The sequence below is a fragment of the Neopelma chrysocephalum genome, unplaced genomic scaffold, assembly GCF_003984885.1.
Source record: "Neopelma chrysocephalum unplaced genomic scaffold, ASM398488v2 Primary Assembly neopelma1_72, whole genome shotgun sequence".
Lineage (NCBI taxonomy): Eukaryota > Metazoa > Chordata > Aves > Passeriformes > Pipridae > Neopelma > Neopelma chrysocephalum.
In genome coordinates this window covers 9,830,543-9,848,894 of record NW_020897732.1, presented here as the reverse complement: position 1 = coordinate 9,848,894, position 18,352 = coordinate 9,830,543, and the positions used below count along the sequence as shown (strand labels likewise).

Genomic DNA, 18,352 nt, shown 5'->3' with positions numbered 1-18,352 from the left:
CCCTCAACCCCGCATCACCGTACAGCATCACCGCACTCAACCCCGCACCGCCCGCGGCTCCGCACCACCGCCCCGCATCCACCGCACGGCATCACCGCACAGCCCTCAACCCGCACCCGCAGCCCCACGTCCACAGCCCATTCCCGGCCTCTGGCGCAGACCGCCCGCAGCCCCAGATCACCGCACCGCCCTCAGCCCCACACTGCCCGTGGCCCTGCATCACACCACCGCCTTCAGCCCCACATTGCCCGCGGCCCTGCATCACTGCACTGCCCTCAGCCCCACACTGCCCGCGGCCCTGCATCACACCACCACCCTCAGCCCCCCATTGCCCACAGCCCTGTATCACACCACCACCCTCAGGCCCACATTGCCCGCGGCCCTGCATCACACCACCACCCTCAGCCCCCCACTGCCTGCGGCCCCACATCACAGCTCTGCCCTCAGCCCCACACTGCCTGCGGCCCTGCATCACAGCACCACCCTCAGCCCCGCATGGCCACAGCTGCTGCCACCATCCCACGTTCACCAGCAGCCACTGCACAAACCGCCCCTGCCCACAAACACCACACAAGCCAAAGGCCACGGTGACTGACAGAACCCCCTCGAGCAAACAGACCTGTGAGCATGGGTCTGATGGGTCACATCCAAACGCCATCGCCAGGCACACCGTGCATCGCACAAACCCTAGTTTTGGAGCTGGGTACGCCCCCAGCATCCCTCAGAGAGGCCTCGGGGCGCTGCCCTGTGATGGCCAAACCCACCCAGCTGGGAGAGCTGCCAGCAAACCCCACTCCTGGAGGGCAAGAAGCACTGCTGTGTGCCTACAACAGCACCAGCACCAGCGCCAGAGCCAGCTCTAGAGGGCAAGGGGGAAAGCGCTGACTAGATGGGGAAAGGCTTCCCATTACTCCAGTCCACACAACACATGAAGTGTCAAAAGTCCATCATCTTCTACCCTCACATATGCTTTTACTTCCACCTCACAAGCAGATCTGCGCTTTGCAGCAACTATGTCTCTTTTTTGCGTTCTTCCAGACTGAAGATTCTCACCCGGGGGAAGAAACCAACCCATTTTTAAAAAGCAGAAGAGCTATTGCTATGCTGCTCGCGTGGCGGTTGTTCTGGGGTTCTGCTTTTGGTTAGGTTTTTGTACGTGTTGCTTTTTCCTTCAAAAAATTTGTTAATAACCCACATTTTCACAAATACAAGTTATTTGCTTATTGCAATTACAGGATCAGTAAAGATGCTTCCTGGACTTCATGCAAAATAAAAACAGTGAATATTTATTGTACAATGGACTTACTTCTTCTGTCCTCTCTGTTTGCGCGGCACTGAGTTCTGCCTTGGAGTTCTCTCACAAGCTCCATCGGTGCTGTCGCTGGCTTCACTCTTATTTAAAGGCTGGTTTTTCCATGGAATAACATACCCAGGAGTTGGACTGAATTGTTTTAAGTCTCCTTGTCCTAATGAGCTCCGTTCTCCACAGTAACAAAAGGCGCAGAGTTGTTCGCTGTAAAAGGGAAGATCATTACTTCTTTTTTTGGGGAAAACCACCAGAGGATACACCATCAAAGAGTAATTTTCACTCCAATTTAACCCTTTATAACAAAACAATAAGAGCTCCCAAGTGCTGTCAAAATTCAATATTTAGAAACACTATTTTCAGCTAAATTACAGTTACATTAAAAGAACTTTTTTTTTGTTCACAAAACTGTATGATTAACAAAACAACTAAAAAAATCCCCACTTATTCAAATGGTTAAAATAATTTCAAAAATTCTGTGTCTCTAAACACATGCTTGCTAAAAAGCACCAGAACATCACAGGACATACAGAACATTACTACACACACACCTTTCTGTAAGCACATACAGCTTATATGTAACACAGTGTGCAAATACCAAAAGGTATTTAATAAAATATGGGGAAAAAAATGGAATAATGAGAAAATCACACCAATAGCTACAGTCACACATACTAGGGCATAAAACATACAAAAATCCAAACATCCTCATTTACTTCAATATTTAAAAACAAAATTATGTCTAGAAGTTTTACTAGAGGAATTTTATATTTACAGAACTGTGACCGCTGCAATGCCGTGTGCCATTTGCAATTATGTTTTAACATGCATAACATAGCGACAGGATTGAAATGACAGCTCTGACAGCACTCCTTGTGTCACATCATATGGAAGCTACTGAAAAATATTTCTATAATAAACAGATCCACAAACTTAAAATGTGAACTTGTGCAAGCAATGCAGTTTGCATTAAAGGAAGGCCATTTAACACTTTTTTTTTTTTTTAATGCTTAAATGAGCAATTCTGTTTTCTTCGTATTTATGCCCCAAAGACCGCAAAAAGATGCCTCAGGGAATCAGGCACTTGGATAGAGGCTTTGGTTATGCCTGGATTCCATTTAAATAGATTTCAGTGCATCTCCAAGGTGGCACATTTGGATTTGGGACACTCTGTGCTGCGTGAGTGAGAGGAGGGAAGTAAAGTGGGAGGAAGAGAAAACCTTAAGGCTGAACTCCTGTATAACATTTACTAAATTCTAGGGGGAAAAATAAAGAGTGCTTTTCAGCCTGGAGAGACAGGAACAGCAATAGAAAAAGGTGAAAGTGGAAAAGGAAAGAAAAAGATCAGAACAGAAACCCCTGAGAATCCAGCAAAAGCCCCTGAGATTTGGTTTAACATAATCTGAGATGGATCTTTTTGCTCTCCCTATAGGCAACACTAGGAAAAAAAAAAAAAGAAGAAAGAAAATAAAGAAAATACAAGTGGGTATGTAAATGCCTTTGAACTGCTCTTCTATTACAGTCAGATGCTAAGGAAGGAAGCAGCATATCACAAGCCCAAAATGAAGTCCAGAATGAAGCCAAATACTTCTACTAATGGTCTATAGGTAGGATTGCACTTTCCCTGATGCAGATGGATCTTTGGGGACATGCAGGTTGGTGGGCAGGTAAAACAAGCCCCATTCATGGTACCCAAATCATACCCTCCCACAGCACTGTGAGGAAACATTTGTCCTCATCCCGTGGCCTCGGTCGCACATCCCTCCCTGATCTGCCTGAACACACGACCAGCGTGAGCCAGCACAACCCCCGGAGCTGATGGCAAATGTCTGACACGTTCCAGAAATCTTTAGAAAGAGGCACCCGAAGATAAAAAAAAAATGCAAAGAAAATAGTGATAAAGACAGCGTAAGAACAGTGAAAAATGAATAGTTACAGCTAACCAGTATATATGTCTATTTTATAGCTGGCTTTCAGAGTGATAGAGCAACAAATACACTATTATTTGTCTGTCAGTGACTATAACCACTAGACTGCCAGTGAAACCTGATCTGGCCTCACAGGCAGAGTTCCTAAGCAGGGAAAGCAAAGCTATTTATGCTGGTTGAGACTAAAGAGACTTGTGAGGAGACTTAAGAGATTTAAACAGGCAGCACCACGGTATATAAATTACACTAGTTACAAACACAAGATTATCCACAGTGGAATAAATAATTATTCATACATCCTGTTAGGACAGACTATCACTGCTCATTAAAAGACTTGAGGATAATTACAAACAAATAAACAAAGCTCGTTAAAGAGGAGTCGTAGCAAGTATGCAATAACGTTAAGGTTTATAGAAGAGAAATATGAAACAGTAACTAAGAAAAAAAAATATACTAACTTTTCAAGTGGTATTATTTGAAAAGGCACACAGGAGTAAAGCTGATATTTCTGGAGCCTGTAAGGCAGCTCCGGCACCACAACTTCCAGCAGTAGCTTTTCTGCGGCAGAGTTGGAGTGAAACAACAGGAGCAGCGACTTTCACAGCTACTCTGCAGCGTGGTGCGGGCAGCTGTGAAGCTGTCGAGAATCATATGGTTTGTGCTACTGCTCCTGCTCCAGCAAAGCTGGGGACTGCAGCTGAAGCAAGTGCTCGAGTGCTCACCACGGGGAGGGTGCTGGGGGAACCCTTCGCTAAGGACTTGTGAACACATGGATACAGAAGGTAAGGACAGGAGCAGCAGAACATTCCCTGGCCACTGCCAAGAGACCGTGGGGCTGAGACAGAGGGGAGGGATTATAAAAGGGGGGAAAATAAGGTTTCATGCTTTCCAGGGAGGGTAAGCAGAAGGGCTTCAAGTATATCACACCCCCAGATACCTACAAACAGCCAGTGGCAGTGAACTCCCTCCCAGGATCTGGATGCTAGAGAGACCCTCAGCAGGAAAGCCACATTCGTCTGCCTCCCAACATGCCACGTGGCTGGCTTGCCATGCAGTACAAAGTGGACAGTTCCATCACGTTAGCCTTTTAAGTTTAAGTGCTCAGTAAATATTTTAAGTTATGTCTGTATGGGCAGAAGGTAGAGATTTTTTCCTATCAGCTGAGGATTGCAGAAAGTACTTACAAATCTACTTTCCATATGTCAATATGCAATTAGAGGATCTAAATCTGTGATGCAAGAAGAGCTCTCATACTGAAGATAGCGAAATTGAGATACTGGCAACTCTTAAGATCAAACCCTAGATCTGTTATCATAATTAGCATATTTTAAGAACAGGATAATTCAAAATGGGATAAAAAGCAAGAGACGATGTGTCACAAATCTTTTTATAAGCTACTAAGAAAAAAAAAAAAGAAGCAGCTCACCAGTACACCATTTAAGATATATCTTAGGTGCTACAACCCAAAATGTAAGTTCATCATTATTTGTAACTTCGACTTAATTTCTAATTTTTCCCACAACAAACGCTACTTTTTTATACAGGTTTAAAGTTGCAGAGGTGGTTTATTACCAGGAGGTGCTTATATACCTCACCTCATCCCAAAGGATTTCACAGATGCACACAAATTTCAATGCATAACACAGAGGAAAAATTATGTTCAGAATGGACCAGACATACTGGGTTATGAGGATGCAGTAAGAGGCCAAAAGGTTAATAATGTCTGAAGTTAATGCCTGTTCCTATCGAGCCATGTGAGGAGATCCAGACTTGGATCTTGTTTGAAGGATGCCCTTTCTAACCAGAAACACATCAATCTCAACATCTCTTCTTTTGCAGCCATTTTCTTCTACAAGTTCTTATTTCATCGAGTTGTCTTGGTCAGTGCCTCTTCCTCACACAGAATTTACTAAAGCCCCTGACAAGAATCTAAAGTGCTACAATCCTCCCCTGTCCACATCCTGACAAAGGAAAACAAAATGCCCTCCAGCCAGTTAATTCTGGAGGAAGGGAGAACAGTCACTATTTCCTCTACTTGACCAATGACATACAGTCATCAGGACTCATCCTAAAATACACTTTCCAGCTGAAAGGAGTTCATTTCAACACATGCAATATTGGGCAACTAGTTGCACAATATTAAATTACAACCAGAGGAGGAGAAACATCATCTAGTTTGCTTGCAAATATTTGGTCAGAAAGTTAAGGTAAAACTGAGAGTCCCCCAAACTTTTTTTTTTAACAGAATTAAGGTGAGCTTCGGGATTATCAACACTTAAAACATAGCAAGTCCCCCTATAGTATGACTTCCAAGAGTAAGCAGAAGCCCCTCCTGGATCTTTCTGAGCTGGGAAATGGCACTGGGGTATCCTATGGCAGCCAAGGCTCCTTGATAACAAGCAGATGTGCAGTATGGCTAAACAAACATGTTGTGTTTATGCTGTGTCCCGTATCTCACAGATGTACACTTTGAGTGCTGTGCAGCTGCTGGAAACCTTCAGATTGGTCCATGTGAGTTTGAGTGACCCTCAACAGTATCAGATGAGGGTCCCACTCCCACTCTCCTGCATATTTTTTATACATGGGTAGGAGGCACTGCCATGGACCTGCAACTCTGTGTATACACCTGGGAAAATAAAGTTTCCTTCCTCATTTTCATAGGAATAATTTCCTTCCATGTCTCCAGGATTCCCACACAGCTGAATGCCAAGGAAGACAACAAGTAGGCTATGCTGAACATCATTATCAGTAAGAACATCATTATCAGTAAGACACTTGGAGTTGTCCAACCCTTTCAGTACCAAATGGTGAAGGCGGCAGACTAAAGGAAATCCTGCAGCCGCCTGTTCTGCAGAGAGGTGTTAAAGGTCCCCTTCCCTCAGGAGAGCATGCCCAGGGGAATCCAAGCATCCCATGGAGATGAAGGAAAGCTGTTAGCAGCAGAGATACAAATTCATGGATTCAGCTCAAGAGATGCTCACCTCTTAGCTTTTCCGAAATCCTTCCCAGCCGACCGTGACACTGGGATTACCAAAGAATTTTTGCTGTGCAATCACCTTTTCAATTAATCACAATAAAAATTACTCATTCTTGTTGTTTAAACAGGAAAAGTTGATGGATTATATCTGAGAAAACCCAAGGCATGGCAATTCCAGTAAGATCCACCAGCTACAGCCATTGCCTCTACATTAAATAAAAAGTTGCAGATGTGCACTACTGCCATTTGCCACGACAACAATTGCACTAAAGCTAAAAGAAAAAAAAAACAACTTGGAAAGCATAAAGACAGACTGCATTCATGTTTTGGGTTGAAATAGAAGGTGAAGAGGGTATCGTAATTTTTGCTATGAGCTTGTTTGTTTTTGAAGGAATTATGCACTAATTTTCATCAAGGTCTGGAAATGCCTTCAGGATGTCTTTTTCACACACGCTAGTTATTACAGAAACTTAAAATGTTTTTAACGTCTATTTTTCACAATGAAAATTAAGCTCAGCACAATAAAGTTGAATATATGGGAGCAAAAGAGAACTTCAGAGCGTTGTTTGTACTGATTACCGAAGCAGACTGATGAGAATTGGCCATGAGAATTCTTCTCCCACCTAACCCTGTTAGTAGTTTTAACATATGCTAAAAGGCTAAATTAAATGCTACAGGGGACCTACTATTTATTTAGCTCTGCCAAGTTGTGTTAACGCACAAAATACTTTGCCTTTGCTTTTATGTTGTGTTATTTAAAGAGTAAATTGTTTTTCTCCTTGGTGAAGATCCACCATTGTATCATTTATGCAAATTCAAATCAAGACCCACAAGTTGCCTTTTAAGTGAAAAAAAAAAGATTTCTGGCTTGAAACAACACCAGAGGTCTGCATCAGTGTGAGTTCTAATACATGTGAGATATTCACAGAGGTGAAGTTATTCCACAACTCTGGGATTCAGATGAAGCTTTTCAGCTTCATCTAAACATGCTATAAATACCTGGACCATAATAATGAAGAAGCTTGATAGGAAAACTGACTGAAGAAGCCTTATTAGGTGATGCATATCAGCTTCACATTGACACAGGGTTAACAACCCAATAAATCACCTATCTGAATGAAGGATACTAAGGATAGAGAAGGATGCAAAGGGCAACATGGAGATACTACGAAGAAAAAGAAGCAGAAGTTCTCAGCTGAAAGCTGTATTTAAACATTTGACACACTAAGAGTTCTCCTTCCAATAGGAAACTGAATCACAGAACAACTTGAAATTGTGAAGTGGTTTGACACTATTACACTATTAGAGTTGGGTTTGAAATGAATATTTAACTTATGCAGCAAAATTCCTTGAAAAAAAAGGAGGCAGGAGGGAGTTCATATGAACTCCAGGTGAAGAATTTTAAAAGTTTGCACAAAGCAATTAAGCTGCATTAGGCAATAATTGCTTTCCAATTTCTTCAAACCAGCACAGTTGGAGTTCTACAGCCATGTAATCAACTTAATGATACTCTTCTTATTTGAAAGAAAGAAAACATTACCCTCCAAACACCACCAAAACAACACATTTAACTGACATTTTGAAATTTAGAAAATATGCTCTTATTCACCATCAGTATGTGTCAGCTTTAATTTAAACAAATGTTTAAAGCTCAGTTAGGGTTTCACATACCCTAAATGCAGGAGGGGTTACTAGAATGCCAATGCTGAATGAATTGAATTTAGAGGTCCTACTCCAAGGGCATATGGATCATTCTTTAATGTCCATCTGAACTGACGTGTACTCCCAAATAACAATCCCATATAGAGTGCAACTGTGAGTGTACCTGAAAGGTGATACTTTATGCAATTCTGAGAGGTGAATCAACCTCTGACTGATAAAACTTCAAGAATAAAAAGTTCTGTGGCCTCCTACTTCGGTGTGTATTTGTACTCAGAAAGCGTTGTCTGTTCAAGCCAAATTCCGTCTCTTGGGAAATCAGCCATGAAATCATAGAATGGGTTGGGTTGGAAAGGACCTCAAAGATCATCCAGTTCCAACCCCCTTGCGGGACACCCTCCACTAGACCAGGTTGCTCAAACCCCACCCAACCTTCCAGTGAGGGGCACCCACAATCACACCAAACCCACATAAACCCCACAGAGGTGCCAGCACCGCTTGGAGGCAACTCCATACAAAGACTGAGCAGGGTCTTACTATCTGAAAATTACTAAAATTTACCATATACCAAGTTGGTTTTAAATAGTTTTTCAAGAAAGCTTCATCAAAGTAGGGTAAGCAGATGCACAGGGGATATTAAACAGCAGGGCAGACACGATACCACCCATGACTCCCAGTACTTTCAGTTCTGGGCCTCCCTCTGTCAGCTGTGATTCCCATATACTCCTTCTCAGTTTCCCTTACATGAACTTGCCCAGTCTGTTCTTAACCTCACATAAATTTTCAGCAAGGAGTGTCACTCTAGACAACTATTTGCTGTGCAAAGAATCACCTTCCTTTTATTCTGCATCTAACCCTGAAAAGTTTCATTTGATGACCCTCAGTTTCTTGAATTAAAAGAAACTGAACAGCCAGGATACAGCCACCTATGATTTTGAAGCTTTTTATCTTCCTTCTGTAACATCTTTTACAGACTGAATGGTTCTCAATTGCTTAACTGGGAGCTACTTCAGATCTTTGATCAATCCTTCTGTTGTTCTGCGAAACTTTTTTAAGTTTTACCACATTCATTTTTGAAGTTAGAGATACACTTTCTATAAGCCTATGAAAATTAGTCCAAACTCATTTCACTCAACGTTTCCAACCTCACCAAGGAGATCACATGTGTTCAAGCCAAGCTTTAGCACATCGAAGCTATGAGCTCAGAAATTCTCTCTTCACTAATCACACTCCAGTCTCTCTCAGTCCCTGTGTGAAAGCAGACTCCAGATGCACCATCCATACCCTGTGAATGAACATCCTTCTGGCAAAGGTCAGAGACACTCACAGGGATCATATCTGCAACTACAGCTTCGGGATGCTGTGAGTGCAGATTTTGCCATTTAAATTGCCTGTATTTTCAGTCAGCTGGGATATGGAAGGGAGGAAGGAATGATGAATGAATGGGCAGGGCACGACAGAGGGTTTGCTGTGTGAGGGAAATGGAGGGTGATGGAGAAACGGGGCTACTGACTGTGGGAAATAATACAGATTACACAGAAAGCCAAAGGAAGCAAGAAGAGAACAGAGTCACAGCTAACAAGGAAAATTAACAAGAAGATGGTTAAAGGTGTGAGAAGAAATGTCATGTCACAAACACCTGTCTGGGAGCCACTGGACATGGAGGGAAGGAAACTGCAGATCAGGCGGAGAGACAAAGAAGAATAAACCACAACTAAGTGGACACTGAAATAATGATTAGAACTGATGAGCAGAGATTAGGATTAGAAAAGTAAAGAGAATGGAAATATGAAGAGAAGTCAACAACATGAAAAAAGACAAGTAGCTGACAAAGAAAGCTGGAGGCAAAAAAAAAAAAAACAGAAAAGGTGTTATTGGGAGAAATGAAAAATCTGTATTTGCTCCACACTGGAACAGAACTTAAGACTCCAGACTCCCACCATCACCTGTGACTATCACGGATCTCTGCAATCCTATGACAAAGTAGGCACCCCATGTTGTAACAAGTACTGCTGTCAGTCCCTCAGCACAGCCTGACAGACTGCCAGGCGTGACATCCCGCTCATGGGGTGCTTCTGTCTGTCTGCCATCTCCCCGAGGAGAGAAAATCTGTCCAGGCATCAGACCTGACCTGCCAGTGCTCAGTTGGCTGCCCACCAGTGCAGGACAGCTGCATGTAAGCAGCAGGAAGACCCAGGTGGAGACAAGCAGCCTTAGTAGGATGGGAGAGAGACAGAAAAACTGCCTCAGAACATCTGTGAGAGGCTGAGAGTGGGACTCCAGAAACCTGGAGCAGCTGCGAGCACCCGCTCACACTGGGCGAGAGACATTTCTAAGGATGGTTTGTGTGGTTGGACCTTCCTACGAAACAGAGCAAATCACAGAGCAAAGGTCTGTGCAACGTAAAGGCCCAGTCATGAATGTCACTGATTACAGTGTCAAATTCCACAAGGCACAAGTTGTACATGAGAGCATTAAATACATTATGGTCACAATGGCAATGGTTCAGCCTAAGGAAAAGGCAGGATTTCAGCTGCCTGTGAAACCCTTCTTTGGCCCCATTTGTGCGGCACGCCTTCTGTGCTCCGAGAGAGACACGGACCATCTGGAAGGAACTCAAACCAGCGGGAAGAGTTGGAGCTCAAGAAAACACCATCTACAAAGAAAGTAGCAACAAATTTGGGATTTCTGTTACGAGGTAAAGCACGCTGGGGAAATAAACCAAGCCCCTTTGGCACAAATCTGTCCTCCATTATACTTGGCAGATGGTACAAGTAGTAATGGAATAAACCCAGAATGAGGAGAGTGTGGGTTAGACGTGAGGAAAGTGTTTCCAACAGTAAAAACAAAGAAGAGATTGGAAGGGACTGTTTAGGGAAGATATGGAGTTCTTATTATTGGAAGATTTAAAAGCAGTTTATGTAAGCTTGTGTCAGGAATGACAGCTGTAGATAGCTGCCTTGGAAAAGGAGGGGAATGAGATGACTTCCAAAGGTCCCTTCCTGCCCTGTGGTGGAGCTGCTTTAACAACGATCTGTCATAAAATTCTTCTGGAGACCATTTCCCTAGCTGATGCATGAACAGACAGGATGCACAACCAGTAAATATTTAACTTTTTTCTCATTTTTCAGTGTGTGGTATTAGTCTTTAATTGTGCCTTGCAAGCCAAATCAGTAATTTCACTCTGGGTTAGACAGGTCATTGATATAATGCTGAAATATTACTTCACTATTATTAAATAACTAATTTTTGTAACACAAAGGAATGCTATGTCCACTTTCCAGATGCAGAAGTAACTGACTGACTTCAGAGGAAGATACGGTAAATGCATATATGGATCTAGATATGAAAGTGTAAAGGCAAAACTCTGCAATGATTTCAAATGCCCTGTATCATGCACAAGGTCCATCCTCTGCAGAAACAATCCTTGGAGAAAAATATCCATGTAAAACTACAAATTGTATTGTAATACATGAGCATGAAAAGAAATAATCAGTTTCAAAATTAATCTTAAAATTGGTATCTCCTGAAATGTGTTCTTGACTTTGCAAGTTTAATAATTTTTAAAAATATTTTAATATTAAATCCTTTATCTAACTCCTCCTGCCCGAAGATCTAGTTTCTCCTTCCATCACTGCAGCGTTATTCTGCCCAGATTATCTACTCTCTCTGCCCCTCCACAATTTCTTTTTCCACCAAGTGGTGTTCTGAGCATTGCAAGTTTTGTAATGCACTTTAAGGCTAAAAAAAAAAGGAACAAAGATAAAGAAGTTTACTGCTACTTTTCTACTTATCCACCGTTTTCTTTGTTCAAGCAATCTACAGATGTTCATCAACCACTTCTTTTTGATGGAATAAAGCACCCAAGCCCTCCATCTCCAGACTCCAGATTTGATCTTAGCAGCAGCAACAAAGCAAGGGGGAATAGTGCAATTGGTCTGGAATGAAAATTAAGTGCTTTGTCCAATTACAAGTGAAGCAGGAAAGCAGGAAGGTGTTTTGCCAGGGTTTCGGGGTTTTTTTGTAGTTTTAGCAACAGGCTCACAAGAGCAGATACTTAGCAGGCCAAAGTACCAAAATCAAAAAAGCTGTTTGAAAATCTCAGCTTCTACTTATTTAAGAATGTTCCGCCTTCGCGATTATGGCAAAAGTACTGAAAATGTGCAATTAATACAATTTACAGTCTCTGGGAGCAGACAGAAAGCAAAATGAATGAAAAGGTGTTTTGTTCTTCTATGAAATTGTTTCTAGGCCACTCTTGTAAGCTTTTAATGCTTGGGGTTGACAATGTGGGGAGCAGGGGAGGAAGGTGGAAGTGGGCTCTGCTCTAAGTCACAGCCGGCTCCTGGCTGCTTTCCTGCCTCTTGGGCTGCACTTCCCCTGCTCCCTGCAGGCAGCACAAACCAAGGGAGCAGATTCCTTTCGAAGAAGCTGGATTCCACTCAGCCATAAGTCCCGGGCTGACAGAAGCTTCTCACAAGGCTTATAAAAAGAAAAAGGGAACAACCAAAGGAAAAGGCTCCAAAGCCAGTGACGCTCATGATATATAGGAGCTGGCAGCATTACGTCTGCCACTGCCAGGCTTGGGAGTTTATCTTTGCTTGATGTTATTGCCCCTCCCCACATGTGGTCAATAATTCACTCCTTCCTTCCAAGCACATTCCTCACCCCCTTCAGCCTCCCTACCCCGATATGGCTCAGATTCTGTTCATTTTAAAGGTTTTTAAACATATTGCTTTCTGAGCACTAACATTAAATGTGTTGCTCGATTCCCTGCCACAAACCCATTTGCAGTCAATAGTTCTCTTGGACTCCCATATCCCACCTCAGAAAGGTTCCAATATTGGCCATGTCTCTTTCCCTTTCTCTTGAATGTTCTTATTTAGCCTCAGACTCAGGAAGGATCCAGAGACAAATACACAAGCCAAGCTCTGGCTAATCTATCAGCTACTAAAATCTCCACCCTATTTCTGACATATCTTATGTCAAAATCACTGTTTTTCAGTTGCAAATAATTTATTTCACGGGAAAGACTTCATTTTATGTCCTGTGCTTCTCCAACTCTCTTATCTTGCTTTCCAAAGACAGAAACCCAGAATTGTCTTATACTCAACTCTAAAAAAGTGATGCAAAAGTAGCTCCACCTACACCTACATCTACTTCTGGTGGAGGCTTGGATTCTTTTCTGTCTTCTAGGAAATTTCTGCACTGTCTGTTACAATATACTGTCATAATTCTCCTAAGTCTCACATATCTAAAGTTATTTTTAAATATATAAACATTCCACTTTACTGGAAAATAAAGGTTACTTGTGTTATAAAACAGAAACAGAAAAGCTTACAAAAAAAGAGACGAAGCTGATGAGTATGAATTACTTGGATATCAGCTTCAAATATCTACTTCCCCAAGTTCCAGGTTTAGTCTCTGTGGAGTCACACTTCATCCTAAATCTTGAAGCATTTCCTCCCACCATTACACAACCCAACATTGTCAGTGTATGTTGTTTCACATGCTGCATTTTCTCCTAAGAAAACAGAGTCAAGCCCCCAGAATCCAGTCTTCCTACCCCTGCATGGCACAATGGTAGTGGCAGCACTCCACAGACAGTGACACAAGGGATTGATCAAAAAGTCACGGATCAGAGGAGGCTTTTTTCAAGACTCACTCCCAAAGAAACCCTGACATCTGTTTTCTTCCCCCACTGTTATGAGAACATCAATGACTTCTGCAACTGACCCCAATTCTGCATCCAAATTTGGAATCGAAATTACCTGGAGTCAAAGAAACATCTGACTCTCAATTAACTGTTTCACATCTCCTCAGTACATCTCTTTCCAAAGTCTCAGAGACAGAGTATTATCACTATTATTTTAATTAAAATTTAATAGTACCTGGCTTTTTTAATGCTTTGATCAGCCAAAGCAATGAGCCTGTAATAGCCATTCCATCTTGACTAATCAAAGTCAACACTTTCAGTTGGAAGGAAGAGTAAGTTGAGGGCAAATAAGGGCTGTTTCAGAAGCAGGCAGAAGTCTTTTCAGAAGACTGTTGTCTAGCTTTTAAGAAACCAGTTTATGTCTATGGAAAGTGCTGTAATCAAATATTCATGATAACAGCAAAAAAGTAACCTTGAGAAGAACAGAGATCAGATGAAACAGCACTAAATTTTTTGCAAATGATCCAAAACAGGGTCAAATAGTGAAGCAAAACAGCTGTCCAGTTCAAGTTGCTCTACATATTTACTGCAATTTAATATCAGCTTTGGAAAATTCCATTAAGAATAGAAATTTCTGTATATTTCATTCAGGTGTACACACAAGAGCTATTTAACTGAAATTCTCTATAAGAAGGGAAGTGGCTCTTGGAACCTTAAGAAGTTTGTGAGCACGTAAAACATAAAAATTATATACGCCTCAAATGGATTAAGTAATTTTTTGTGCATGTAAAATACGTTCTGTGTTGGATTAGGAGGAAGTAAAGTGATGACGACAATTCTCTGCAAGTCTGTCAAAATACAATTACACCTGTAACTGTCTGGTAGCTGGTAACAGCACTCTCTGCAGCAGGAGAGACCTGCTACTGGGTTAGGAGCTGTCATCAGAGCTTCAGGAGAGAAGCTCTGCTGGAATTGTGTGGCACCATTTCAACAGTGATCACAGACAGTGTGTTCTGGTTTCCCTCATAAAACGTAACCAACACTTTCACTGATTTCAGGGTAATTCGTATTAATAAAAAGTTAAAAAGTACAAACGCTATTTTCTCTATTACAAATCCTGAAATAAGGAAGAACACAGTAGATACGACAAGAGATTTGGTTTACTTTGTTCCTGAAAATACAGTCACACAAGCTGAAACACTAAAAATAACTTCATATATATTTGCTAATACACCATTCCCTGCGCAGGAGGAAAGCTCCAGTAATCACATTTTATCGCCTATCACTTATGTCTCTTTTAATTTAACCAGCTAATGTGCTGTAATTCAAGGGTTTACCACTGCAGTCTGAGGACAGCACTCATGGAACGTGCTTTTCACCTTGCTCTCCCCACACACCAATTAACCCCTCAGTCCCAAGCACAGGCTGCTGCTGCTGCTGCTGCCAGCACTTCAAAGCACCAGCAGCGTGTCCCAGCCCTGTGCCCCGAGCACTCTGCACCCCATTCCATGACTCCCAGCCCTGCCTCTGACTCAGCACCCTCCTCCTCCTCGCTCCCTCACCTGGTTTTTGCTTCCACACCCACGGAGGCAGTGGAGCTGGCAGACTCCTCGGACACTGAGTGCTGAAGGACTGGTGTTAGCTGCTTGGTGCTGTCCACTTCCGTTTGGGCATCCTCTTCTGCAGACTGCTCTTTGACTTCTGTTTAACAAATAAGAAAAAAAAGATCATTTAGTATGTTATCTACTTATTTAGGCTAAAAAAATCCATCTGCAAGCTTTCCCTCGCGCAGCAAACATCCATTTTATTTATGGACAGATTAACCCATGTAACTATCTTCTGAGACAGAACAAAATTAAAAGAGTAGGAAATTACCACCTGTAGCTAAAACATGAAATTGAATGCTTATAACATTATTTCCATAACACTGAGTTTCACTGTGAACTAAAGCTGTTCAATAAGCAATGAGGAAAAGGGCAGGGGGAGAGTTGTTCAATGACAACCTTTTCATATGAGGTTGGGTTTCAGACATTCTTATTCTCCCCACATCTCCTCTCGTGCACCTGCTGTGTCAGCCCTGAGCAAACACCACAGTGAGCACACTAATCTGGGATATAACAAACCTTTTTTCCTCCCACATTAGCTTTAACTTTGATCAATTCCCTGCACAAGTTCATTCCTGGTTACACTAACTGTGCTGGCACAGCATTGAGGAGGTAAAGGAAGGAAGGATATGGTTTATACCAGCTTAAACTTCCTTCTGATCTGAAGGAATATAACCAATTTTTTCAGCATCCTTTTAATTTAGCTTATTTGTCAGACAGAAACTTATATACACATCTACAGCCGACTATGCTACTATTTGTCTAGAAAGTTTGTTTATGCTCTGAAACATGTAACACCAAGTTGTCACCGTCTGTGCAACTTTAAATCCTCTTCCCATTCAGTTTCCTCTTTTGCACAAAGCGAGTCAGGGATTTGCCAGAAGGACATGGCAATGTGCTGCTCCAAGTGCACCAGAATGCACAGGAACAAGGGTCAAGGCTGCAGAGCAATAACATTTGGTGTTTCTGCACTTCTGCATACCTTATTTTGAAACCTAAATAACATAAAAATTATATAGGACTCTGGCAGATGAGCTATGGCATATCCAGCTTAAGACACAAGTGCCTCATCCTGCCTGTGTCCATGGCTGCTACATCTGTCCCACGGCAGCACCAGAGGGAGGACCTACACCTGAGTCACACACCCCTAAAACCTCCAGTGAACATGGGTTTGAGCTAGGAGGCCAATGCATACAGCTCTTGCAACCAAGTCCAGTTAGAGTAAAGTAGCAGATAATTTAGAAGACTTAAGCAGAAGATACAGTCACATTTTTAAACAAATTAATACACAACATGTCAAAATATAATCAAATATTGCAAAGGATAAATGACTCAAGTGGGGAAATGGATGATTAGGAGAATCTGTGACATGGGTGGGCATGCACAAAAACCTCCTACAAGCTTTAATCTTATACATAAAAACAATAAAAGAGAGAAAAATTCTCAGAACATAAAGCTGCACAGCTTGGTCTGCAATATTGAAATCACATACCCACTACAGCACATGGAGAGGGGTAAATCTGTCTTGCTGGATGTACAGAGATTGAAGTAAAATTACTCTTTAACCTAGAGTGAACACATTTAGGAAGACAATGCATAACATTTAAAATCCTCAATGAAGTTCTCCGAACCATACTGAAGAGAAACACAAAATTAAGAAAAAAAGAAAACAAAATCCCTGGTCATGACTGTGTGTGTCAGGTATTTACTGGAGCTCGTGTAAATTGAAATTGCTTCACCTATTTCAGTTAAGCTACTCAGTAACATACATCTGAAATGGTTTTGGATATCTGAAACATCCAAAAATGACTGTTTGAAAGCCAAATGGCTCATGTCAAACCCCTTCCACCAACCTATCCTGACGAAAAAAAAATGCTGGATGATCATTTGATGCTAAATAAATATCCTGTTGGGAATACACCCTTTGTAATAGTAAATGGCTCCGTACAGAAAACAAAACAAAACAAACCCAAACCCCACACCCCTTAGTTTTTGGCACATCTGAACAAACATCCCTGCAATCATTCCTGGATGAGGATTCCTGAAACCGGCAGCATCCAGCGGAGCCATTCATAACAGTCTGCAGTGCGTTTCCAAGTATGTTGGATCTGAAGGATAATTTTGTGCCAGTAACCCCCAAATTTCTAAATACGACCTCAATGCAGAGAGCAAAACATAAACACTTGGAAGACAGACAGACGCCAAAGCACTAGAAACAAAACCCACAACACAGCCCGGGACAACCACGCCTGAGGAGCTCCAGGAAGACCACCGGAAACTGTGGCCTTGCTCTGATCCATCTTGGTGACTTTCTTTAACCCAGTTAAACTTTGCAAAAGGGACTCTGCTTTACTGTGTGCCTGCAGAAACTTTCAGGCAAGTAAAAGCCATTTACTCTTTGCCAGCTTTCGTCTCATTACCATTAGTGGGCACCCACCACACTGGGAAGGCGAAGTTCTCAGGACTCCCTCAAGAACCCTGGACTGTGTGAGAAGACAGATTGTTTCACTACACATGACAACTATCTGACCTTACATCCTTATGAAGCTTTTAGCCCTGCTGTTTGCTTCTCTAGAGAAGGAGGAACCCAAATTATACTAAATGAGACAAACAACAACATCTCAACTGCTGTCTCTGCAACAAACCAAACTGTGCCTCAATATGCCGCGGGAAGACTGAAAACTTGGTGCTCACTAAGTAGCATGATGAAAACAGTGTTTGTGTTAGTTGTGTGTGCCATACTTCAACTTTGTGGAAGTTTTCCTACAGAAGATTAAGGAAGAACAGCAGTAATGCATTTCATGAGTCAAACTCTTAGGATATGGGAGTCCAGCACTGGCACGGCAAAGGCACACCTCAGACACGCCTCAGAGATGTTCTTGGAAGCAGGTGGCCCAATATATTTAATGAACACTCATCAGATTTGGTTATGGCATCCTACTTTGAAGCTACTAGGAGTGAAGGAACCATGAATGATTAATAAACATGAAGCTCATTTGCAGATTCATGTGTAAGGCTTTATTTTCAATCTTCATGATTGTTTCTGGCACAATGGAAGTCTTGCCCATGCATAACGAGTTAAGGAGGGGAATGAGATTTAAAAAAGCTAATTCCACAATTCCAAAATGTCTCTAAATTCTTTTTTAAATGTCACTAGTCTAAAACATTAGGAAAACACTGGGAAAATTTACATTTAAAAAATTTTTATTATTTGAAGACAAT

At 42.0% G+C, this 18,352-nt stretch overlaps 1 protein-coding gene across 10 annotated transcripts in view; it reads right to left on the bottom strand.

The window, feature by feature from the left end:
• KMT2C (lysine methyltransferase 2C) overlaps positions 1-18,352 on the bottom strand; it is a 198,749-nt gene that overhangs the window by 116,994 nt on the left and 63,403 nt on the right. For all 10 annotated transcript variants that reach the window (XM_027686911.1, XM_027686912.1, XM_027686913.1 and 7 more), the window contains 2 exons: positions 15,089-15,227; positions 1,307-1,513 (listed from right to left, as the gene is read on the bottom strand). In XM_027686911.1, the coding sequence (XP_027542712.1) occupies positions 1,307-1,513; positions 15,089-15,227 (346 nt within the window). The remainder of the gene's footprint in view (positions 1-1,306; positions 1,514-15,088; positions 15,228-18,352) is intronic.